This window comes from Pagrus pagrus (genome assembly GCF_965226575.1).
Source record: "Pagrus pagrus genome assembly, chromosome: 16".
Lineage (NCBI taxonomy): Eukaryota > Metazoa > Chordata > Actinopteri > Spariformes > Sparidae > Pagrus > Pagrus pagrus.
Window position 1 is genome coordinate 20,196,213 of NC_140200.1, and position 27,264 is coordinate 20,223,476.

Genomic DNA, 27,264 nt, shown 5'->3' on the forward strand with positions numbered 1-27,264 from the left:
TGCAGTCGATGCTTTAATAAGATGATATGACAGTAATGTGCCACGTGAACACAGCAGACTGACCACATTCAGTCTCCATCAACCCAAACCTGAAGCCTGAAGTCGCACGTTGAGCTTCAGCCTCTGAGTCTCTGCGTGTGGACTGTGGGAGAACAGGTGGGCATAGTTTCTGTCAAACAGAGAGAGATTGATGGAGTGGGTTAGAGCGCTGGTCGGGGGTATTCTCTTACAGTAATGGCAGAGACAGAGACAGCTGGACTCTGTACATTGGACTCTGTGTGTGCATGTGTGCATATTTGTGCAGCCCTGTATATGTGCTCGTCTATATGGAGATGCATTGTGTTACTCCTGAAACAACAGAAGATATGAAGCAATGAGGAGATGGTGACGATGTTGAGTGAACTAAAGAACACTGTATGTCAATTTAAGATTTTTAGGATTTTATCTAATATTGGAAACGGTCTAAACAACCTCCAGTGTTTTAAAGTGTTTCATTCTTGTAATACTTGAGTTTTTTGTTAGATTTCTTCCTTTAAAATATATTTAGTTTGAGCAGGTTCCAAAAGAAAAAATAACAAACCTCGCTTAACCTGAAACAGTCTCACTTTGTCATAGTTTCGAGACTAAATCAGTTTTCTTGCGTCCCTTGGTGGTAATTTTATCCATTAGTCTTGTCATTGTCAACGACATCATTCAGTTTTATGGAACATGAATCTGATTTCTGTAAATGCATAACATAAAACAAAAAAGTTGTGATGATTAATTGAGCCGACCAAACTTGGCTGGATGCTGACGTATATATCTAACTTTGCTGAGTCAAAATTAATGAGTCTTTTTTCATTTCAAGGGTGAGATTTAACTACTACTTAGTTTAATCTAAAATTGCATTTTGTGTGTGCTCCAACATACATATCTGAAATGCATCTACATAGTATCGGCAGATCAATTCTAAATATGTCTGGTAGTAGTTTTATTCAGTCTGTGGGAGTAATGACCAAGAAGGAGCTGTTAGATGAGGAGCGGTAAGCGAACAAGTTGCACACCTCCAACTTCTCAGTGAGGTAACAACTCCTTTTCCTTCATTAACCTTATCAGGTTCTCTATTATGACTGACTTTAAATCTGACATATTGCCAAATAGGCACTTTTGCTTTTCGCTTGGTAAACAAATCCTCCGCCATCATCTTGTCAGTCAACTCTCCTAACTCTCTCCACGCTAAAAGTTCAATGTGACTCCTGTTGTGCTGCAACTCTGTTGCTGGCCCCGGTGCTACACGGAGTAATCACAGCGTCCATCGTCGGACTACTGATTTTTTAAAAAGTAAAATGACGTGGGGGCAGGTAATATAATCGTAAACCTGACCACTGTGTAACACCGGGAACACTGACTACCGTGGCAAGCCCAGTGCAAGGTTTAAAGAAGTATTAATATGGAAAAAAGATTTGTACTGTAAAAAACAAATGTACATACATATGAACACTTCTGTTTGCATATTTTTTAAGGGATTTTTTAAGAGAAGTGCTGCCAGGTGTCAGCAAGAAATAAATGTTTTTCATTTGTTAGTTCAGTGAAAGGTTTCAATAAGTTATTCATAAGAAAGGAAAAAATCTGCGCTAACTTAATCAAAATGTATACAATCTGCTGCTTTTGTATTATGATATTGTAAATAAAAACTAAATTTTCAGAAATATTGCGCTTTCTTGTAGTACTTGAACACTGAAATGGCCCTCATACCAGATGGCAATAGCAGCAGTGGCCCCAAGCTAATCTGAGTTTGAGAATCCTGTTCAACAAGGTTGCAGTATGAGAAAATAAAGCAATGTTCATTCTTAATTTGTTTCATTTTGTCTCTTTAAAGATAAAAAAAATAACTGATAACAGTACCGTTAGAATATCAGATCAATAAGCAGTATCGGTAAAAGTAGTTATCCCATAAAATCGGAACCTCAGTTGAAACCGATCTGATCCCTTCTAAAAATACTGATAATTTTAAAAATACTAAGCTTTAGTTGTACTTTGTGACTCTTCTTTCTCTAGTATGATGGCCCAACACTTACAAGCTATGAAGTGGACAAGAGATTTCCATAACAAGCACTTACCTAAAGTGGAAATATTTTCATTCTCAGTCAAGTGGACTGAGGGGCGCCTCTCATATTTGATAATAACAAGGGTATGTTGAATACAATGATGCTAAACTGCTAAATGTTTTCATTCATTCACTTTACTTCTTTATCCAGAGGACGAAGCAGTGAAGACATGAACCAGATCTGGGAGGTGGACAGTCGAAAGCACAGATTCACTTTATTTTTCACATCCATGTGCAACAGTTGTAAAATTGTAAATGAAAAAAAGAAAAATGTGTGCACAGGGCATGAAATACCTGTACTGTGTCTAGTTTTAGAGCTGTGTGTTTAATCACACATCCTTCAAAACCACAGCGCTGTACAATGGTCCAGTCAAGGGCAAGTCACTTAAGCAATTCTTTAATCAAAAGAAAAATGCATTCAATTTAAGGAACAATGTTTAAAAGAAAGTGTTGCAGAGTTTACCATAGTGGGCTCTAATGCAGTCATTCTGCATCCATTCGCCAGGACCTTCTGTCCAATGTGGCTTTAATTGAAAATGCACAAAGACCTGACATTCTGAAGGAGAAATATCAGGTTTTCTTGTCTGTAATAAAAAATGACCATGACATGTTTCAGGGGGGTTGATCTAGTTGTTGGTTTGAAGAAAACTCAAAATTGATTACACGGCCAGGGAGTGAGAATTCTTGTTCCCAGACAAGCAGAAGATAAAGTATCATTTACTGTGGCAGGGAGAGCTCATTACACTGCAATTTAGGAAAATATACGAGCAAGTTAAGATGATTAAAGATGAATGAGGATCATCACCACTTAGAGGAAAGCATACAGGAAAAAATGGAAATAAATATACACCTATCACTATCACTTTAGTGTCCCTCTTGTGTTGTAACATTGTTCCATTTTTTTGTAATGATGTGTTCAGACAACCCAATTGCCAAAATAAATTTACGTTAAGTAGTTTTGGTAAAAACCACAGATAAGTTAAAACTGAACGTTTATGTTGAAACTTTACGTTTGTTTAGGTTGAATTTTCTATTTCTCTCGTCACTGCACTGTGCTTATATTCTGATTAGGTTTACGCAGAAACAACACTTGGTTAGGGTTATAAATTAGGGGTGTCACTTCTCCAAATCCTTGATTTGATTTTCAATTTATTTTTTCTTTTAGCACAGATGGCTATGCCATTTTTACACTAGCGTAGTCTAGGATCATTGGTTTTATGCCATGACAACTCATTACATTTTTTAATTCTTATTTCATAAGATGGACTACATGGTGTCATGAGTGATATAATCTCTATTATTCTGTGCACTCTTCACAGCAGATGTCAAGTTCACAACAAAACATCCAATATGTGGTGACAGTATATATATATATATATATATATATATATATATATATGTATATATATGTATAAGTATAAGTATTTAGCATGGATATTTAGCATCACTTCGCGCGGCAGAATTTAGCTTCTTCACCCAGGGCAATACTGTGCATTTAAAGCTGGGGTTGGTTAGATGGAAAAACTGTCGAGCCCAGGCTCAATTTTGAAGCTGCTGTAGGTAAAGCTGGTAATGAAAAGTGTGGCTGTACTTTCTTGTCCATTCTTGTCCCTAAACAATGAGCTTACTCCGCCACAGCTCCAGCAGTGCGGTGCGTAGACTCCGGTCATGCGTAATGAGTGATGGGTGGAGTCAGTACAGGGTGGGCAGGTAAGGACAGATTGATAGGCAGGTTGGCTGTCCATACAATATCTTCGGGCCGCTAAAATTGATTGGATGAAGTTATTACAGCTCTGTCGCTGTCAGAGACCATGGATTTTTTTCCTTTTTTTCCAAAGCATTTGATATTTTGATTGCTGTCTGGATGTTAAGAGATCTTATAGAAATATAATAAAAAATGCTTCTGAACAGAATTACCGACCCCAGCTTTAAGGCATGTACTTTATTGAATGCATGCCGAGTTTTCGCTTGACCTATCTTTTTTTTAATGCTGAAAAAAAGGGCATACTCTAGAAATTAAAATTGTTTTTTCAAGGAAAAAGCAAAATGGCAAACTAATTACACAAACCAACAAACAAACAGTCACAGAGTAAAAATAAATCAATAGAAACGTATAAGAAACATATCCAACTGTAATATACTGCTTACATGAATAAATGTGATTTTGTTTTTTGGTCACAGAGAGAAAAATCACATTAAACCCTGAGTGATGCTGCAGCAAAAAGCAACCATTATTCCCTTTATAAGGAGAGAGGGACGTCTCTAAATTGAGGTCTGACAGTGGGTTATTGATTGAGCAGCGAACCTTGGACACCACAGAGCCCACACCTCACTCACCATCTCAGTGTGAGGTATTGTTGTGGGTCCACTTTATGGAGGACACTGGCCTTCAACTTGCAGAAACATATAACACCACCAATACACTTAGTGGCTTAGTGGAACAATAAGATGTTATTATATCGGAAAGTAGGAGCTTCATATAAAACTAATAATAATTCATCTCAGAACATCCCTCTGCTTTTGTTTGGAAAAGAGAGAAGGAAATGGGAGGTAATAAACTAAATCTACTGTATATCTGCAGACCATTATGAACAGGATGGCCAAAAAAGATCCGCAGATTCAGGCTAAATGACTCACACACAACTGCTTTACATCTAAGTTAAATAATGTTTGTAACATCAGCTTTGCTATGTATGTCACTGTCTACCAAATGCATGTTTTTAAACATTTGTTTGGCTGGACATTCTGTTTTAGTCTTGTTTACTCGAGTTGACAACAACACTCATTTCTGTAAGTGTAGTAAAAACTTCAACAAGCAGTGATATTTTAATCTGTTCTGTCCACAGTCCACCGTCGCCATGTTTACACAAGCACAGCATGCTAACTAGGCTATAGCGAAATGTTACAGAAAAGCTACCAGCTATCAGTACGCAGTGTTGTATAAAGAACCCACAAGTCATACTTGATTAAAAGTAAAGATATTGTGCTGAATTATTACTGTGGTAAACGTGAAAGTCATCCCTACAAATAGGACTCGAGTAGAAGTCTTAACATACTTAAATAAATGTTTTGCCAGAAAACTTACTTACTTTACTTGTGATACTTAAGCATCAAAAGTACAAGTAAAAGTAAATTTGACATGTATTCAGGGTTTTTCCTGCATATTAATTTTGGAGGCCACCACCACTTGAAATGGTCAATGTCGGCAGAAATTAACACAATAAAATCATTCCAAGTCTTCATCACAGTTTTTTTGACATGCAATGACCACAGTTGTCCATCGTGGAGCAGTTGCGGTGCCTCACTATGTCCGCATCCCAGGATGGAAGCAGAGGAGGAAAATAAACTTCATTATCCTAGAAGAAATTTCCTCCAGTCCAAAGACCTTTCGGCATGAGGCGATGTCCTGATAATTGAACAGGTGAAGAAGAAGAAGAAGAATGAACTGTGGTTCTACATTAAATTTTGTAGGTCTATATTGTGTACTGTATGCTATAATGCCCACACTCCAATTCAATGCAGCCACCCTGTGATGGGGCCACATTTTAATGGTTATGATGTTTAAAGGCTTAATTTGTAGGGGTGGGAGAAAAAAATATCGATTCACATAAGTATCGTGATTTTTTGTTTTACGATTTTTAAATCTATTTTTTTGTTCAAAAATAGATTTCTTTTCAAATTTAAATGCTTCATTTTAGTCTATGTTTATAAGCCAAGGTGGAAAGAAGTTACCGCTTTTCTCCAGCAGAGGGCAAAATGTTTTTCTTCAACTATCTAGTAACGTGACGTCATATCCGTTTGCGGAAAACACTTAAACAGAAAGTGGAGAATTGCAAAAATGTGCGGAGATAAAACCTCCACCATCTCATTTTAAGTCAAAGGTGTGGACACATTTTGGATTTTTTGCTTTGAAAGGAAAAGCAGAGCTGGACATGTCGAAAGCTATTTGTAAACTCTGTAATGCGTACTAATCGCGTACTGCGGAAACACGACAAACCTTACTGCCCACCTGGCAAGACACCGTCCTGAGGTAAATGCAGAGCTAATAGCCAAACGATCCGCAGCAGCAAGCCAGCAGACACTCAAAGCAGCAGTGTACAAACTACCCAGCAGTTCTGAAAAAGCAGAACAAATAACTAAATCAATCGCTGACTTTATTTGCAAAGACCTGCGGCCTTCTAGTGTTGTGGAGAATATGGGATTCAGGAACATGCTACACACGCTGGAGCCAGGTACGTGATACCTTCCAGGAAGTATTTCTCTGAAACAGCAGTGCCTCAAATCTCAAGGACATTAAGCAGAAAATCAAAGAAAATCTCAGCAGAGCAGAACGTGTTGCTCTCACCTGCGAAGCATGGGCTTCACGGGCAACCCAGTCTTATATCACCATAACAGCCCATCACATCGCTGAAGACTGGTCTCTGTCCTCCCACATCCTCTAGACCGGGGTCATGCATGAGTCTCATACTGGCTCAAATGTAGCAGAGCTGCTTCGTAATGTGGCGACTGAATGGGACATCACAGAGAAAGATCCGGCTTTAGTGACAGATAATGCGGCCAATATGGTTGTCGCCGCACAGTAAGCCGGCTTTCTCCATGTCAAGTGCTACGCGCACACACTCAACTTGGCCTCAGCGTGCCCTAAAGCTGCCGGCTGTAGCAAGATTACTCAGACGAGTACGGCGTGTGACTGGATTTTTCCATAGAAGTGCCACAGCACTTCATGTTTTGAAGCAAAAACAGAAGTTGCTGGAGCTCCCTGCGCACAAACTGATAACTGACGTATCAACCAGGTGGAACAGTGCGTATGATATGGTCGAGCGTTTCCTCGAACAGCAGCCAGCAGTCACAGCTGCACTGCTTTCCACCGATGTGAGAAAAAGAGAAAAAGGGATCAGCACCTTCACTGTGTCGGACATATCTAATGCAGAGGAGTTCATACAGGCCCTGAAGCCAGTCAAGGTGGCTACATGTGTTATGTCAGATGAGAACAACCCGACAGTCTCTGTCATAGCCCCACTCCATGCGCAACTCCTGCAAGCCACCCAGGAAACCCTTGGAGACCCTCCGTTTGTAAGAGACCTGAAAGAAAGCCGTTCACCAAGACCTAAGTAAGAGGTACACGTCGAAGGTGGGGAAGGCCACACTTAATCTAGCGTCAGTGCTAAATCCAAGGTTTAAAGTGCTGCCATTCCTGCCAGAGTAAGAGAAACAAGAAACATTTGCAAGAATGGTCCCTGAAGCTGCAGCCACTGTGGAGCATTGTCAGGTAAATAAAAAAATATATACATATTTCAATAAATACATAAAGCATTAGAGACATGTTCTAGGAGTCTTTCATTCACAATGTGTGTTTACACTGAACGTTCTGGAGGAACATTTATTTTAAAATGTTTACATTATGATTATGAGTAATAATGTATGTAGAACACTTTGCTAATATTGTGTCATGATGTGTTGCAATGTAATTATCAAATAAGTAGAATGGTGTCAGAGACAGGACATAAAGACGTTTATATAGTGTACTAATTATTATTTTTGTACCACTGTGTTTTATTTGTTGTAGGAAGTGGTGTGGCAGGACCAGGAGGAACTTAGGGATTGTGCAGCTGCTGCAAAAGAGGGTCAGAATAAAGGAGGAGACAGAGATTCCCAGGGCCCCCCATCTGCAAAAAGAAGAGTGTCCTGTGCACTAGATGAATTACCTGGGAACACTTTTGGGGAAACGAGCAGGCAGGCACCAGCACTACCAGAGAAGTAGGGCTGCCCCCGACCAAGGACTTTCTTGGTCGACCAGTGGTCGTCATTTAGAGCGATTAGTCGACTAATCGACGCATATATATATATATATATATATATACACATATATATATATATATATATATATATATATATATATATATATATATACATACACACACAGGTGTATATATATACATATATATATATATATATATATATATATATATATATATATATATATATATATATATATATATATCTCCGCAGTAAAGTGGATGCGCCTGTAGAGAGATTTACACAACAAGTAAAACACAGTGAGCTGGATAATTTAGCTTCCCCAGTACACACGAATAGTCTAATATTAGCCCATATAACAATAATAAAATGTATTTATCTCTGCTTTCAAACGTTCGGGCCGCCATGGGCAGGTAGCTAGGCTACTTACATGTTTAAGGTGTAACTGTTGCCAAAATGCAACCTCGGCTTATTTTGTGAATGAACACGAGTCAAACCTTTGTGTAAAAGCATAATTACGAGGAAAAAGCCACTTTTAAGATTCACCGTAGTTTCGTTTCCAGGTCAAACTCATTGACAATGGAGGTGCACGGGCAACTTTTCTGTAGCATCAAAATCGCTATTTTTAAAACACTAAGAAGACAACATGAAACTTTGCTCGTAGCATCACCAGGGTCTCTACACATGAACACGAGCATTGAGAACATCATTTGTGTACACAAAGTTTGCTAAAAAGGTTTTTCAACAACTCACGTTAGCAGTAGCCTAGCAGTAGCAGTCCTGCCAGTCCTGCGTCGATCCCCGAGTGCGGCGTAACATGGAGCTTTCTCCTTCATGTTACGCCGCACTCGGGGGGGTCATCCTTCTTCTTTTCAAAATGATCCCATATTTTAGACGTCTTTCCCGACATGGTTGGCTATTAATTGTTAACTGTCTAACCGCGATGTCAAAGGGACCTGCCGTGTAAAAGTCACGACTTCCTGTGTCTGGCCCTTCAAATTAAAAGCCCTAAGGCCTTTTATACACAGACCAGCCGCCAGTCACATAGATTTTGACTTAATTTTGACAAGACACGGCTCCAAATGTTTTTGGCTTTTTTTCTGTGACCAATCGACCAATGAAATTTTGGTCTGCTAATGATTTTTTGGTCGACCAGTGCTTGGTCGACTATTTGGGGGCAGCCCTACAGAGATGTCAGCCTTTAACAGTGCCGCAGAGGAGGTGAAAGAGTACAACAGAGCTGCTCCTTTGCCACTGTCTGAAAGCCCGTTAGAGTGGTGGAAAGAACATCATCGTGAGTACCCTCTCCTGGCCAAACTAGCCAAGCGCTACTTGTGTGTACCAGAGACAAGCGTCTCTGCTGAACGTGTCTTCTCTACAGCCGGGGACATTGTCAGTGCTCAGAGGAGCACCCTCACCACAGAGCATGTTGACCAGCTCTTGTTTTTGCACAAGAATCTTGACATTCCCAAGCACTAGCTTGATGAAGAGAATAGTTAAATGTAGCAGTTCCCAGAGTACTTGAAATAGTATATATTTTTCTTCATTGTATTGTACATTTTATTTACTACTTTTGAAGTCCAGGGTTTTGAAAGGACACTTTTCAAATTTAATTTCATACAAAGTTAAAGACTCACATTTGAGTTTTTAGGGTTCTATCCATTTTGGCCTGACATTTGTTTTCTTACAGCCAGGGCCGTAGCCACCATTGAGGACACCGAGGTCATGTCCTCGTTATTTTTTTCCTCAAGTTTCGTGTCATTAAAACCGAAAGTAAACACGGTCGCGACGTGACTGCAGGTCTATTATTAGAACAGCAATTAAATGAATCGGAGAAAAATTGCAACATAGTGGTAAGAGGCTGCATCAATCCAAGTTATCATTTGTTGCAGCAAGAAAGGCAGAGGATGATCAGGCAAAGAGGAGGAAAGGATCTGCCGAATATTGACCTCGGTATTTCAAAAATCCTGGCTACGGCCCTGCTTATAGCCCCGACTGAACAGCTAAATATGCTAAATAAATACTTGGGAAAAATATTTTTTTATATATTTTTTTATTGTACATTTGTTTGCCTCTTTTACATGCAGTCAAGGCTTTGAAAAGAGAGTTTAAGTTCACTTTATTATGAAGTATGAGTGACTGATGTCTGCGTTTTTCATTCTCTCTAAACTTCACTCAGTATTTTGATGTCACAAATATTATTTTATAGATATTTTAAGTTTGTTTCCACTGTGATATTTTTGAGTTTATAGTGATTTTGCTGTGTACAGATTACTGTTGCTGCTCTAAAAACAATAGTTACATTTAAAATGCTCATTTCTATTCCTTTTCTAAATTCATTCTTTCTTTTCAATATATTTCTTTAAATGCAATCATTTTGTAAAGGTACAGTATCGATAAGAACACATAAAGAACTGAACCAATAAGGAGTAGGGGTCGACTGACAGTGGCCTTTTCAGAGCTGATACTGATACCAATTATTAGAAACTTAGGAGACTGAAAAGCAGTATCTGGGACCAGTGTTCATTTACTGTAGAAATGAAACTCTGTGTGAAAATTACAAACAACCATTGATGGAATAAACCTAAGTAAAACTTACTCAAGTACTGTTCTTAAGTACAATTTTGAGTATTTCCATTTTCTGCTACTTTTTGCTTCCTTTCCACTTTATGTGACAGATTCGGTTACTAGTTACTCTGCAGATTCAGATTATTCACTGTTTACAGGCTATTAATTGTGACGTGTTACCAATCAGATACTGTTGTGGGCGGGACATTGTGTGAGAGGATGCTTCTCAGATTCAGAAAACCAGAGTTAAACCTCTTTTCTACACAATCATCCAAGTGCAAGTGATCATCCATCACTATGTTTCACTGTGGACATCGTCATATGCCATTCAGCTGACATCGCTCAACCCTAATACCCAAGCTGAGGCACTCAAATGATGTCACCAGGTTAACTTGATGATACTATGATGAATTCAACAGGATGCTGGCTCTTTAAAAGGGTACGCTGAACATCCCAGCTCCAAAATGAATGTCCATGTTTTTGAGTTAAAGTGTATGTGACGTTTTACTTTAATTCAAGTTTTACTACTTATGACAACACTCAAACTTAATTTTGCATTTTACTGTTAAAGTATGTTAAAGTACTTGCTGGTGCCTCACATGCTTTATACTTTAAGCCCTCGATATGAGTTTTGTAATGTATCATTTTATTTCCCAAGGACTAAAACGTCAGTGCTTTTGACATATTTTAAATAAAACAGGCCAATGTTAAGCTCTGTCACGTTTTTTTTTTAAATTTTCTTTCCGGGTTTTTTAATTAAATAGTGATTTTCATTTTAAAAGGTTAGTACCTGACCTTTAAAGAAGGCTGAACAAATGTAAGTACAAATCATGATTTTGCTTTCACAATGGTAAGACTGAAAACTGTAGAGCTACTCCTGAATCCCTGAACCACCCGACCCGTCAAATTACTCAAAGCGTATTATGCTGTATGATAGCCATTCACTACTGTGCCCTCTTGAACACAAATCATCCACAAACACCTAATTGTGGATATCATTATTCTATATTATGCTTCCCATCCTTGACACTACCTTATTGACTTCAACAGTCCCATCCATTTGTCCTCACTTTCTTTTCACACGCCGTAACAATGAGGTGTCTTTTGTCAGCATCACCAACCTCTCTCCCATTGTTCACTTAGGTGAGGTTGAAGAGGTGATGGAAGATTTTTTTAGACGTTCAGCTCCTCAAGGTTGTTGAGCAATAGCACCTTCTGCAGGCCTTTACTAGTATTATATGGATTGTAATTTATTCACACTTGGTTCAAGGAAACCAACACACTGTTTGAAGCTAGAAAGGTGTTCTTTAAGGTCTGTTTGTTTATTCAGTCATGAAAACAAAGAGAGTTTGTTTAATTTGTTAAGGCATAAAAAAAACAATCAGTCAATGAAGATCTTTCTCTTCTCGGTAATATTACTTCCCTAAAAGTACATAGTGCACAGGTAAATAAAAATAAGTTACCAGAAAATGTACTTAAAGTATCAGGAGTAAAAACGCTCATTCTGCAGACATTTTTTTCAAAGAGCCTTCTTAAGGAGCCTATATACACAAATCTATCTCATCATTAACTCAGTTGAAGAATTATAGAAAGACAGTGGCATAATTTGCCAGAATTGAACTGTTCTTCTGAGCTACTAGTCACTGAAGAGTCTAAAGTAGGTTGTTTTGTAATCACATGTTTGCAGTTGAGGACATTGGTCCCTTTTAGTTGAAGAGTAACTGTAGATATTGATCTCATTTGATCTAGATCACATAGTATTCACCAGTAAAATCAGGAGCAAGTCTACAATACAATATAAAATGCACACATTCACACTAGCTTTATAGATACCGCCATCATGCACCATTTACTTATGCTATAATGAAGATTTTAATGCCACAAAAGACACACAAGCATGCTTAGGGTGGATGAAAATTCCAGTGAAGTGATGAAGAGAAAGAATTGGCATGTTGATAAGAAACAATAGGTCACATGATATCAAAAGAGGCCAAAGCTCATAAGCAGTGCTGTAGCTGCAGAAAAGTGACAGAAAAGCAAAAAAGCCTGTGGCTGCATCTCAACACAGAGAAGAAGCCTCCCAGCTCTCTCCCTGCTCTCCAACTGATGGTGTGTCATAACTGGAACAAGGTAAGACTCAAACAACACATGGTACATTGGAAGATATTTTATAATATTCAACACATGACGGAAAGAAAACTGCAATGCAACATTTAGTGTTCCAATATCACCTGTGAACAAGGTTTTTGACCTGTAGCTCTTTTGCCGTCCTTGTCGGGCCAATGATTGACTAATGATGTACTATTTGTCCTCCCGACCTGCTAAAAGGAGCCCAATAACATACCAGGAGGTACCTCGATACGTGAGTCGACAATGAGCTGCTAGAATAAGGGCCTCGCCATGGACCTCAACAAAATAGCCTTTATCCTGGGAGCCCTGCTCGGCACTGGTAAGACATAACAGCATCTTTGAATGATAATTATGAATAGATGTACTATAAGTATATCACTGCTGTAAAATACAAAAAGTAAGACAAAAAATAGTTTGCGTCACTGACAGTACCTCATCAGGACAACCTTGTCGAAACTGACTGAATATGTTTTTCAGTGCTATTTTCATTATTGAAACAAGCGAGGGTGTATTAAGAGAAAAGTAGGCTGAACATACGTTTCAAGTATATATAAATTAGTGCAGGCATATTCAACTACTTTTTTAGAGGGGCCAGATTTATAAATAAGTGAAGTGCCAAGTGGCCAAACTTTAACATTCCCTAAGTCTGACATGGAAACATGACATTTAAATGTTAAAACGATGCATTTTTATTTAATTTCTCTTCTTACAACTGAAAAACAGACATTATATGTACAAAAGTATGGGAAAAACAATGCACTGTTTTAATCTAAGAGGTAGATTGTCAGTTTCACTCTCATAAATTAAATTTTGTGAAATAAAAGTATTTTTGCAACAGACACAACTAATGAATGTGCGAGTGAGCCTAAAAACAAAATGATCAAAGGGCAGCATTTGGCCCACGGGCTGCCATTTGCGGCTGCCACCATCAATGAGAAGCAAAGAAGAAGAGACAAATTGAATATAATATATCTGACAGAGTGACAAAAAAGCAACTTTTTGGCTACTAATCGAGACCCAGAGTTCCTCTGATTCTTATAAAATTGTTCAGTTTGAATCACATCTCAGCAATCATAATAAATGTCTGACAGTCCAGGGTCATATTGGGTCATTTTATGGCTTTTGACACCCTGAAGAACTCTGGATTGAGTCTGCGTCAATGCTACTGCTGCCATTGAAACCTATACCTTCACATAGATGTCATTCATGGTGTACCACAGGGTTCTATCTTCCGTCCTGTTGGTTTTTTTTATACATACCTTCACGTGACTCAACAATAAGAAATGATTATACATATCAGTATTTGTTGTGGAGATACACACTTTAATGTAGGCCTATTTATTAACCTCCAGAGGGCAAATAATGTAGGCCACTTCATGAAAGCAAGTCTGACAATGTTCTGTTGTTCCACTTTTTAATGCAGAAGCGTTGGAAAGAGAAGAGTTGAAGAGTTGGGCATTTTGTGAAAAATAAACAGATGAACGAGAGCAGAAGATTGATTCCATTCTCATGGCTGAAGTTAAAGCTAGGACAGTTTGGTTAGTTTAGCATGAAGACTGAAAGCAGGGGAAACACCTAGACTGACTCACACTGACATCAGAATCATATCAATCGACTCATTTTACTCTCAGCAAGAATGCAAATAAGCATATCATGTTCCTTTTTAAGCATTTTGCATTTATTCTTAATTTTAAGATAAGAAATTACAGCATTACAGCAGCACGTGGACAAAAATAAGTACAAAGAAACGTAAAAAATATTTGATTCTAAATAACGACAATTAAAATAACATAATTCACAACCAAAAGAAAAATACCGTTTAAAATCTGATTATTTTTGCTTGAGTAATTAATGAACAAATATTCTGTTCCATGTCAGACTAAGTAGATAACTGAAGTCCATGGCCCTCATATTGATGAGTACAGATCTTGAATGTGATGAAACTTCTATCATAGAAACCTAAACTGTAAAGAAATCACTTATTTTTAGAAAGACAGCAAAGTGATTTAGTGTTTTCTTACCATGTTGTGTATTTGACACATTACTCACTAGGTTTGTACAGTTCAAGGTTGCTGCCACAATATTTGTTATTTCGCTCAATTGCATAATACCGGTTTCCACACACATGGTTACAAACTGAGTGACACATTTAATCCAGTGCTTGTAAAATGATCAAAACATCTGTTTCTTAAGATAATAAAACATTAAATTACTGTAATCAATCAATCATACGGAAAATGTATAAATGTGATCATCTCTTCCATTTGGAAAGTATATTTGCACACTGTAAACAGATGCTTTATGTGTAATACCCATTTGTGATTTTATACAGTTTTTTTCTTTAACCACTTCAGGGTGCTCTGAAGAAATTCCAGGGGTTTCTTAGCAAAAAGAGAAATACTTACTTTTTACTATAATTACATCCATGAGTAGCACAATACACTCATTGTAATATCAAGCTAAAATAAAATATAATAAAATATCCTGTCAATAAAGTGTACAAAGACTCTACAGCTCAAGATACAGTAGTTACACTCAGGGAGCTACAGTTAAACATGTGACTTTCCTATACTCAGATAATCTTTATAAAATGTTTTACACAAGCATTTATAATTTTATTCCATTATTTACCCTTTATTATCTGATCATTTGCTGAATTGCTTAATATTTGACATTAAATGCAGAGGGGATGATTTTCTTAGTTTCTAAGTTATCCTTCATTTCACATGTTGGTCAATTAAATAGGTTTTATTGGCAAAAAAAAGTTTAGGGAGCAACGTCGCCAGAGCATCAAAATCGAAATTTGTCCAAATATTTGCCATTGTTAGTCTTTCATACGAAATATCATGACTTAACTTTTGTATTATACTAAGACTTACTTATTTAGATTTACTGTTTTGCCTCATACATAAATAGATAAACCAGATATGAGCTGGGATGACATTTATTCATTCATTCATGTTCTGAATGATAGTTAATGCACTGCGTATTTGATGATGAATTAATTTCCTTCTCTCTGTTTTCAGTAAGTGCTACTGAGGTGGACGGCTACTCTAAAACTGAAGGAGCATGGATCCTCTCACTGAACAGAAGACAGTACTCAGTCAACACTGTCAATGACTGTGCCACCAAATGTGACACTGAACCATCCTTCACATGCAAGTAGGTCAAATCCAACTTTTTCATGAAACTATTACACTGAAAGGCTCAGCATCGTGACCTGACACCTGTGCTTCGTTTCCACAGGTCTTTCATATATATTGAAAAGGACCAAGAGTGTTGGACAGCAGCAGCAAACTCTAAAACAGAGACCATCCTGCGCAGAAGCAGCACAGCTTTATATGAAAAAAGTGGTAAGTACTTTTATCTGTCATAATGAGTTATATAAGTGGCCTGAAGTATCTGTTATTTATTAAAGTGTCCTTTTTGGTCTCCTTTCAATGTTAACACATACTGCACGTACTGCTCCAGTTGGGAGTTTAAAGGATATTTTTTAGCCTCCACTACATTGTAGTTAATGTTTAGCGCATGTTGCATGATCAGTGATGTTTGGACTGTCTGCAAACAAAGTGAGGAGGTGACGCACGTAAAACACTACTGTGATTCAAGTTTTGGGGATGAAACATCACTTCAATGAGATCAGATAAATGACTTCACTTGAGGAATTATCTGATAAATATGTTCCACAAATAACCATTATTTGAATGTGTCAATAAGCATTCCTCCAAAATAGCAGGCTGATTTTATTGAAAGATTTATTGAATTATTGTTGATTGTGTCCTTTGGTGAATATTGTTTTGTGTTTTTGTTTTTTGCCTCATCTAGAATATCTCCTGGAGTGTGTAAATGGAATAGGAACAGATTACAGAGGAACAAAGACCAGATCAAAAACTGGAAAGACGTGTCAGAGATGGGATGCAAAATACCCACACAGGCCCAAGTGTGTACTTGTGTATTATAATCGCAACTTACATATTACACTGTTTACTTGAAAAAACAATGTAATAAAATGTATCATAATGTGTGCGCTGCAGCATGACACCTGAGAGCCATCCCCGAGCAGACCTGGAGTCAAACTTCTGCAGAAACCCTGATGGAGACAGCGGGGGACCCTGGTGTTACACCACCGACCCCAACACCCGCTGGGAACACTGCAATGTACCCAGCTGCACTGGTAAATGTTCAGGGGGGTCGTGAATTAATTAATCAAGCAGTATAAAATGGAACATTGTCAACTGAAATGCATACACCCAGTCCAACTATTGTGTGTCAGCAGTGGCAAGCTCGCCATACAGTCAAACAACAGGGCATAAAATAAGATTCAGACCACTTTGTACTATATCAGACATAGGCTTGCCTGGGATAGGCCATCTTTCACACATGAGCGCACAAAACAAGATGTTTAAGCTTATAAAAAGTGAAATATCAGTTTGTGGCATTTCATTTCCATGCACCATTTTAAATCATTCAGTGTAGGCATGCATATGAACTAATCTCAACTCTTAAAAAATGACGGGTATATTCACTTATTATATTTATAGTCGCATAAACTCCCAATTAAAACGTGTCGCCTGCTGTGACAGTAGGCTTGTAAAATATATATACACACTATTCAAAATGAGTTAGGGATATTGGGATATTTTGGTGTTTCACTTGTTTGTTTATCTGAATTTTTATTTGTGGATATTTTTGGTCCCCATTTGACTTTTACTGCTTATCCGTGCAAATGCATATATGCACCCATATCCCTAACTCATAGTGAGCAGTGTCTAATAACTGACCAGTGTCTTACCTTGTGTAGAAGTAAGCGACTTGTCCTCCATGTTCTCTGGCGATAGCTTTGCCGTCATGTCGTCCTCGATGTGATGAAAACCTTATTTCTTTCATCGTTCCTACTTCTCCTTATTGCAGAAAGCTTCTTTCAGAGGTGGCAGAGCCTGTGCTTCTGTAATCTTGTGTATATATATATATTTTAAAAAAACTGGATAGCTCTCTCCGGTTTACTGCTCAGTCTCTTCCAGTCACGAAGGTCATTTCCAAATGACTTCCTCCACGCCGCTGTCACTGTGGAAGTGGCGGCATGCGAAACAGAGGACAGCATCCTTTCTAACCGAATAGTCCAGCCAAGAATACTAATAGTAAGTGGGAAATGATCGTTTAGATATTATAATTATTTCAGTGGGGTCTCCAGATAAAGCTGCTTGCTTGGGACTGCAGTGTTTTTCTCCAAGATTGTCAAGACCACCAACGTCTCCAGCGGTGGCTCTGCTGTGGAGTTAGCTTAGCTCGGCTAGCTATTCCGGAGCGGCTCCTGGTCGTTTTGCGTGTCCACGTCTTCATATTCTGTCTGCTGCTGGCCTGGCTGGAAGGCTCGGGTGGCTGTTGATTAACTATTTGAGTATTACTTGTTTTTTTTTTCTTTTCTAAATATCGCCGAATGTCCATAGCTGATCTGTTTGACAGCAAGCTAGCTAACTAGCTAGCTCAATTGCCGACTGCTCAAGACAGGAATCTCGGTCCAACGTCGTGCGTCACAACGTGCCATGTCACGTGACTGCTTTACAACATTACATTTATCACAAAAACACAAATATAGGAAGTCACATTTAACTCTAACAATCGTTTTCTGTTTTATTGGATTACTTAAAATATATATTTATATAGGTGTAGGTAACAGTGCCGAAGCCACGCCCCTTCCGGTTTCCCCCATGTGACCTGGTGGTAAATGGAGAATGATAAATAATTTTTTGTGCCATGAAGTGAAAATATGATGTTTGTCAATTTATAAGATAATTTTTCAACTTGAGAAAGTCGAGGTTTGTCATAAAACTAATTAAATATAAGACTGTGAAAATACATAACTGTAAAGAGAATAGAACAGTTTACAAAGAGTTCAGGTTAACAGAACAGTACCACATACAAAACAAATGTAAGTGAAAATAAGGATACATAAAGGACATCAAACAAGGAGAATACCAATAAATATATGTTCTCAACACAGAATAAGATAAAAATTAGATGGAGAAAAATAAAGTAAGGAGACAGACAGATGGTTTCAGGGTAAAAGGTTTGCAATGACAGTTTTCAGCCACTGGGGGGTGTAGGTTTATTGTCATTGTGAGTACAGCCTCACAGTGAACCCAGTGAAACATGTTGATTGATATTTACATAAAACTTCTCTGAATTTGGTTGTATTCCAGAAATCCCATGAGAAGGGAACCCTGTAAATCATTGATGCATTGGGAACATGCCGGGGTGGACACAGATGCAAAAGCACAGGATAGTGCAGTCCAGGATCCCTCTAATACTGCACATTCTACCTTGGGGAAGTTAATGTTTGTACCATCTGTATGAGGCAGATGTTGATTCAACTTAATATTATGGACATGTTCAATATTCTTCATTGAGATTGAGATTAAAAAGACAAGAAAATAGTGTATAGCCTTTTAAATAAAAAAAAACAAAACAAATCTTTGTAATAAAATGTTAAAAAAATCAGGCTATTAATGATGTACGAACAAATCCCTCTGCATAAACCTTTAAATATGCATATATCTTTATATAATAAGTAAAACTGGACAGTTTGGTGTATGTAAGAGGATATTTTTGGACAGTATGAGAAAAACTGATTTATAGAAAGCCACATTTGTCAGATTCCTTATATAAGACAATAAAAGTGAATAGCGTAAACTAGGCCTATCATAAATGAAACATAGCAAATTGGCGTTATCTAATTAAATATGTGCTAATTTACAGGTTTCAGTTTTCATGACCACATATATGCAAAGCAAAATAGCCCAAAATATTCAAACTGGCCTGTGCATGTAAAAACTATTTTTCACCTGTAGTGTGTTTGCAGTGTAGTTACAGTTGCATTTAAGTTACAGTAGATATTGCACTTTTCTTAGATGTTTCTATTATTTTAGTAAACAGCAGACCAATACAGCAGGTAGTGTGACATGTCTGTGCTTGTGTCTCTACAGAGGATTGCATACACTGCAGTGGTGAGAACTACAGAGGAAAAAGCTCCACTACAGAAAATGGCTTCACCTGCCAACGCTGGGACTCCCAGAAGCCTCACAACCACGGCTACAACCCCAGCGCGTAAGACTCATAGACACATTGATCTATCAATCAACCACAAGCACAAACACATTTTCCAGAAACTAAATGTTGTTTCATACGTTTTCTTCAGTCTTCCAGAGAAGTATCTTGAGGGGAATTACTGCAGAAACCCAGATGGAGACCCCCGACCCTGGTGCTTCACTACCAGCCCGTCTAAACGATGGGACTTCTGCTCCATACCCCGCTGCAGTAAGGCCTCTTATTTTGAAATGTTTCTTCCTGCTGTAAAAACATAGCAAAAGGCCATACTTGAGTAAAACTAAAGATATCATGCTAAAATATTACTTTGGTAAAAGTGAGTCAAGATAATCAATGTATCTGATATTAGATATACTCAAGTATGAAAAGTTAAAGTAAATTAAAGGCCTATATATATTTACATAAAGGTATACAGTGTATGCTATGAATTAAACAATTATTGGCCCTTTCTGATGTTTTTTTTTTTTATCCAATTGCAGGTAGAATAAATTAATTAATTAATTTTTCTTTTCTTTTTCTTTAAGTAACTAGTATATAAAATTATCAAATAAATGTAGTGGGTAAAAAGTACAATATTTGCTTCTAAAATGTTGTGGATTGGAAGTATAAGTGGCAAAAATGGAAATACTCAAACTACAAATACCTCAAAATTGTATTTGAATAAATGTACTTAGTTACATTACATCACTTGCCATCATTTTAACTGTAACACCTTATACCTGCCCTAGCTTCCATCACTGAGAGGTGGGATCAGAATAATTTCATTCACAGATAAGAGTAGGACCATTGTGTCAAACTGTCCTGAGGCACAAAAAAAAAGATTGTTTTATTTTAATATTGTTACAACATGATACTCGATATAGTAAGTTGTTGTACTACGAGTTCTACAAACAACCCGTCTCGTCTTCTGTGCTCAGCCTCTGAGCCTCCCACCATCGTCCCAGAGACGACCTGTGCCACCGGTGAAGGTGGATCGTACCGAGGCATGATTGCTGTGACGGAGACTGGTAAATCGTGCCAGAGCTGGTCGGCTCAGACGCCACACAAACACAACCGCACGCCAGACAACTACCCCTGCAAGTAAGCTACTGGAACCCATAACTGTCGTTTGTCTTGTTCTTTTAGCTAATTGGGTGGTGAGGATGTACAGGTGGATGCCCTTAGAGTAAACCAGAGGTATGACGCCTTTAATCATCATGTTTACCTGTGTTTATCATTACTCTTAATGTCTATTTGTCAGAGGCCTTGATGACAACCACTGTCGTAACCCTGACAATGAGAGGATGCCCTGGTGTTACACTACTGACGCTAACACCCGCTGGGAGTACTGCAAAGTGCCAACCTGCGGGGATGGAGCCGGACCAGGTAAAACAGTGACCAACAATGATGATGTCACTTTAAAAACAGCTGCAATTAAGTTTGAAAATGCAGAAAAATGTATCAAGATTTATTAGCGTATTTACAATAGTTTAGGGTTCTATAATCTGTTCATGTACTTTGAAGAAAGAGCAGGGAACGAGAAGTGACGAAGCAAAAACGGTGTACCAGTTAGGGTTAGGGGGGTTTAGTTAGGGTTTATAGAACTCTAACTATTTTATCAATGAATCAATCTGATGTCTTGTCTCTTGCTGCAGATGAGGCAGTGATCCCCCCAGAGGAGGAAGACTGTTTTCAAGGAGACGGCACGTCGTACCGTGGCATAACATCAGAGACGATCAGTGGAAAAAGATGTCAGGCCTGGAGCTCCATGAGTCCTCACTCCCATCAGAAAACTCCAAGAAACTTCCCCAATGCGTGAGCATCAAGCGGTGTCTACTAATAGATTTTATATTTAAAAATGTAGATTTGACCTTTTTGTACCCCTTTATTCTTCCATTGTCTTCATGTTCCTGTGTTCAAAGTCCCTGTTACTGAGCCTGAGCCAGCTAGGTACTGACATAAACAAGCTAGCAGCTCTTCCCTTTCTTTTTCAGGGATTTAGTCAATTTAATGTCACAACTCGCATCCCCACGTGCAAAAGTTCCCCACGACATTACTTTGCAGGAGCACCATCACTGCATCCTGGATTGAAGCACCACCGGAGACAATCATGACTGATTTAAGCCAGATGGTGTTTTTCCCCGATACCAGAATGAGAATTGGTACAGCCAGACCTTTATCGATGCTGACACAGCGCTAAAATTGACATTAATCGTAGGTTATTAGGTCAGAGCAAGCCCGCCATTATAGTACATCTGGTTAAAGGCAAATCCTGCCCCCTGCTGGTATTGAATTACCAGAAACAAGCCAACAGAGATCATTAACTCCTTTCCTGGTTTGACTCTAGGAGTAAAATTAAAAACCTTGTTGGACCTTGGTACCTGCTGTCTTCAAGTTCCAGGTTTTCTCTTCCAACAGAGACCTCAGGAGGAATCTGTGCAGGAACCCTGATGGAGACCGAGCCCCCTGGTGTTACACTACAGACCCCAGAGTCCGCTGGGAGTACTGCAACTTGGAGAAATGCCCCACAAATCCTCAAAGACCATCACCCACCAGACCCACCAAACCTCAGGTCCCATCCACCGCCACCGAGACCCCACCAGCGAAAGGTAAACTGATCGACCATTGACATGTTTGTCAGTTTATTCTATCTTTTGTTCATTTTTCTTTCTGTTGCTGTGTTAGACTGTAAGATTGGAAATGGAGACACATACCGGGGTCCAACCTCCATCACCCTTCTGGGTGTGACCTGCCAGGCCTGGAGGTCTCAGAGTCCCCACCAACACAACAGCTTCACCCCACAGACTCACCCCACCAAGGGTCTGGAGGGCAATGTAAGTGTGTGTTGAGTTGTAGACTTTCTGAGTGACGACATTTCACTTTAATATTAAGAGTTGGTAAGTCATTATATTTGTTCCCAGTTCAGTGATTCTCTCCTTGTGTTTTACTGTCAGAGCTGCAGAAACCCAGATAACGATGTGAACGGACCATGGTGCTACACCACTGATAGAAACAAGAAATGGGACTACTGTCAGATCCCAGACTGTGGTATGTGAACATATGACTATTTGTGTTTAAGACATTACAGTTAATTATTTGACCTTTTATGTACTCTACCTACTTGGATGGAGGAATGGCAATATTGGTCTGTCTGTAGAAATTTGGTCCAGAGTGAAATAACTCAAAAAATGTTGAATGGATTACCATTAGATTTGGTACCAACAGTCATGATCCCCAGAGGATGAACCCTATTGATTTTGGTAATCCCACTTGACTTGTCATCTGTTGCTAACAACAGGTCAAACTGTTCACTTGTACCTTGAAATGAATGATACAATTTTTGTCAGCATCAGCTGTACATTGAGATGGATGCTAATGTTAGCACGCTAGCAAATCATGTCATGTTACCATCCCAATCGCATTTTAGTATGCTAATGTTAGCATTCTGAGATAAAGACAACATGTTAAACTTTTCTTTATAAATGTTATGTTCATATGCTAATTATGAGCATGTTAACATTCTAGCTGTTAGGATGTTATGATCCATTACAGAGATGAGAGAACCGAGAACCATTAACACTGATTAGTCAATCAACAGTGACTACTTTGGTAATCAATAATTCGGTAAATAATTGTCTTTTTTTTTAAGCTAAAACACCATAAATCTACTGCTTTCAGCTTCTTAAATTTGAACATGTTGGTTTTCTTATCATGCTGACTGAATTACATTACCTGTTAAGATAAATACAAAATGTTGTCAATTCATGTACCTGGCAAGTCTTAAATCAATAAAATGTTGACTGACAGTATATTTTTGTTTGTTTTCTGTTAAAATAGGCAGTCTTGCAATACACTATCCACTCGTAGTGACTATAGCATTATTCAACCTTTTTTATATACCAACATACCTGACATTTTATAGACCAAATGATTCATCAAATAATCAAGCTAATAAAGAAATGGAAAAATGTATTTGTCACAGCCCTAATCCAGCAGTTATTCAACTGCAAGCACAGATGAGTTCAAGTACACCAGAGCCCAGAAAATTACAGTGTAGACTGATGAAAGCAACAAAACTTTACAACTCAGTAACATCATCACAATCAAAGTCCTCTTTTGAACCTTCAGTTAGGTTTTTTCTTGTATAACATGTTTGCAAGGCTGACACTAAGTCAAACAAATTCAGCTTTGTGTTTCACGTCTCTTGTAAGAATTCATGACTGTGAACTTTCTTTCTAGCTGGACTGAAGTGCGGTAATCCAGTCACCAAACCCAAGCGTTGTTTTGGTCGCATTGTGGGAGGCTGCGTGTCTAAAGCTCACTCATGGCCCTGGCAAATCAGCCTCCGGACCAGGTGAGTAGAACAACACTGAAAGATCGTTCCAAGGGACTTACTACATTTGTGAAAATATGAAGGTTTAAGTTAAAATGGCACTTTTGTATTAAGGCAAAGACTAACCCAGAGTGCTCTGTGGCTCTCATGTGTTCGTTTCTCTAATTCTGATGGTTCAATAAGTCCTTAGGGATGCTGGAAATACCCTCAGAGCAGCAGTAAATGATCTGAACAACATTGCAGGTGTTTCAAACATCAGTAGTTAACCTTTTAGAGAAACAGGATTGATAATGACAGTGTGGTATTCATGTTTCCCAACTATTTGTCAGAAAGAGAAAAATTATACTAGCATTGGACTCTTTAGTAGGGGGCTTATTTTTAAATGTAGAAATATTTTCTGATATTAAAACAGGTGATATTGTATCAGCTGATGCCGTTTAATTGTCTTACATAAACATATATCTATGTGTCTCATTCTATCAGTGCAGGAATTCATTTCTGTGGAGGAACTCTGATTGACCCTCAGTGGGTCATCACCGCTGCACACTGCCTGGAGAGGTCAGAGAGACCATTAAAAAACATCTGAATTAAATCATGTAATAACACAGCCACTGTACAACTAAACTGTGCATGTGTGTGTAAATGTGTTGTGTTCTGTAGGTCCAAACGGCCCTCAGCCTACAAAGTGCTGCTGGGTACCCACACAGAGAGAGCCAACGAGCCGTCGAAACAGGAGAGGAACCTGGAAAAACTGGTGCTGGGGCCCAACGGAGCCGACATCGCTCTGCTCAAACTGCAGAGGTGAGAGCTGATCATCAATCATCAAGTTACTTGATTTTATATAACAGTAAATCAAATATTTATCAGAATACTTAAAAAAAAAAAGTTCATTACTTCTCATACTGGCCTAATGTAATGTAAGTATACATATATATATATATTTGTACATTTAGAATCTTCAGACAAAACAAGTATTTTGAGGACATCAGTTTGAGCTTGTGATGGACATTTGTCATGTGGAAATGTAGATAATAATCAATATTAAATAATTGAGACTGATGTTCCTACATGTGTTTGTGTGTTTTCAGCCCTGCACTAATAAATGACAAAGTCCTGCCAGTTTGTCTGCCAGAGAAGGACTTCATTGTTCCCAGTGGAACCGAGTGTTACGTTACCGGTTGGGGAGAAACTCAAGGTACAGGACATCATGTGTTCTGTTAAAAGTGATGACATTTTGATCTGTCCACACCTCTTTAAAGAGCTGTTTGAGAGTAAAGACATAGACATACGTTTAGGAAATTCATTTTGTTAATAAAGTTTTTTTTTTCTTGCTTAAAGACTTATGTTTTAGTGTAACAGAATATTTGATACTCTTCAATCCTGTCCTGATGATGGTAATGACAATGATGAGGAAGAGGAGGGTGGTTGAATACTAAAGGGAGATATGTTGCAGGTACGGGAGGTGAGGGCATCCTGAAGGAAGCTGGTTTCCCCGTGATCGAGAACAAGATCTGTAATCGTCCGTCCTACCTGAACGGCCGAGTCAGAGACCACGAGATGTGTGCCGGAAACATCGAGGGAGGAACTGACAGCTGCCAGGTATGAATAAAAAAAACAAAAACAACAACAACTGGAGAACATTTTAGAGCATTGTGCGTTTTCCACATTGTCTTCTTTAATACGCTTACACTTCATTTTACAAGTCTGCCATTATTCAATATTCAGCTTATGGAAGAAAAATCTGTAATTTGGTTCAAATTAAAGACAAAATAGAGCCACTGTTCAAGTGGCGAACCTCCAGTGAATTGTTTTTGTATCACAGCTCAGTGCTACATTAGCCAATACAAGCATAACACGTCCAAATCTCAGACTGAATAAGTTGAGTTGTGGGTAAAGTTTGTTTTCACAAAAAAGAAAAGACTGTGGTTCTGCTGATTTTTTAATTCTTTTTTTTAACCGTCCATCTTGTATCCTACATCAGGAGTACAATAAGGGCTGCAATTTAAGATTATTTCATTTATGATGAATATGCTAACTATTTTTTTGACTCTAGGAAATGTTTAAAAAATGTCACAATTTGAGACTAAATCAATTATTTTGTCCAACCAACAGCCCAAAACCCAAAGACTCTTCATTTACTGTCATAAATGACAAAGAAAATCAACAAATCCCGACATTTAAAAAGCTGGAACCATTTTAGCTTGAAAAATCATTTAAAAAAATGAATTGATTGTCAAAATATTTGGCAACTAATTGTCTTCCCACTGACCAATCATTTAATCAACTAATCGTTGCAGCTCTAAGTGCAGTGCTCAATTGGTGCAGTCCTCTTTGCAGATGAAGCAGTTCTTTAAATGAGTAAAAGAGCCCAACCGATCCTTGATTTTTGGGGCTGATATCGATATTAGGAAGTAAAAATTCTGATATTTTACAGTTTAACAATAAACGTACAGTAATTGACTGAGATAACATCAATGCACCAAAACTTAATGAACCTAAAAATGAGTTTTGATATCAGCACATATCGGCCGACATCTGCCAACCGATGTATCGGTCGGGCTCTAGGAAGTTCATACATTCAACAAAATGAAATCAAAATGTTGAATACAACTTTTCATTCCATTAAAAAACTGCGTACACAACATGAAACGGGAAAAGCTCTGCCTTGTTTAAAACCTCTTTGAGTAAGCAGTTCCTCATACAGATGGATATGTTACCTTCAGTACATCTGTCCCTGAACACCAGTGTTTCTACATCTGTGTCACTGGCTGCTGGTCTTTTCCAGCCTTTTGGCAGCAGTTGAACTGAAAACCATCTAATGCCCCAAATGTGTCAATAAATAAGTTGTACTGTAAAATACATCCTGCTACATGTATGTTTGTGTGTTTCCTCCCTGCAGGGTGACAGCGGTGGTCCTCTGGTGTGTAATGCCCAGAACAAGTTCCTCCTGCAGGGTGTGACATCATGGGGTTTAGGATGCGCCAACGCCATGAAACCCGGCGTCTACGCTCGAGTGTCCAAATTTATCGACTGGATCGACACCACCATCAAAGCCAATTAAAAACTATCCAACTTTAACAAATACAGTGGCTCCGAATGCGAGGAGATGCAAAAAGAGTTACTTCAGTTGAAGATACTTTAGCATGTTTGTGTTTCGTGTCAGCTAGTGTTTTTATTCCTCTGGTGGAAACATTTTGAGCTGATCATATTTCTGATTTTTGGATGTAACAATGTGATTTCTGTATTAAAAAATAAAAAACTTAATCAAAGGGAATTGGGGAAGCCATCCTTTATATAAAATGTATAA

The 27,264-nt window shown here is 38.3% G+C and overlaps 1 protein-coding gene and 1 long non-coding RNA gene across 2 annotated transcripts; one reads left to right on the forward strand and one right to left on the reverse strand.

Annotated features, from left to right (window-relative positions):
- LOC311272171 lies at positions 1 to 17,673 on the reverse strand. Its single transcript, XR_014624535.1, has 2 exons — positions 17,334 to 17,673; positions 1 to 169 (listed from the first exon to the last, which is right to left on the reverse strand). It is a non-coding gene; the product is annotated as an uncharacterized lncRNA (long non-coding RNA).
- Positions 12,450 to 27,231, forward strand: plg (plasminogen). Its single transcript, XM_084378384.1, has 20 exons — positions 12,450 to 12,541; positions 12,740 to 12,860; positions 15,568 to 15,703; positions 15,788 to 15,894; positions 16,367 to 16,481; positions 16,576 to 16,715; positions 19,525 to 19,645; positions 19,737 to 19,855; positions 20,563 to 20,725; positions 20,886 to 21,010; positions 21,280 to 21,439; positions 22,043 to 22,233; positions 22,310 to 22,458; positions 22,579 to 22,672; positions 23,864 to 23,978; positions 24,441 to 24,515; positions 24,618 to 24,758; positions 25,046 to 25,152; positions 25,411 to 25,556; positions 26,857 to 27,231. The coding sequence occupies exons 2-20, from the start codon at positions 12,812 to 12,814 to the stop codon at positions 27,016 to 27,018; spliced, it is 2,415 nt and encodes an 804-aa protein (XP_084234510.1). The 5' UTR covers positions 12,450 to 12,541; positions 12,740 to 12,811; the 3' UTR covers positions 27,019 to 27,231.
- The last annotated feature ends 33 nt before the right edge of the window (positions 27,232 to 27,264 follow it).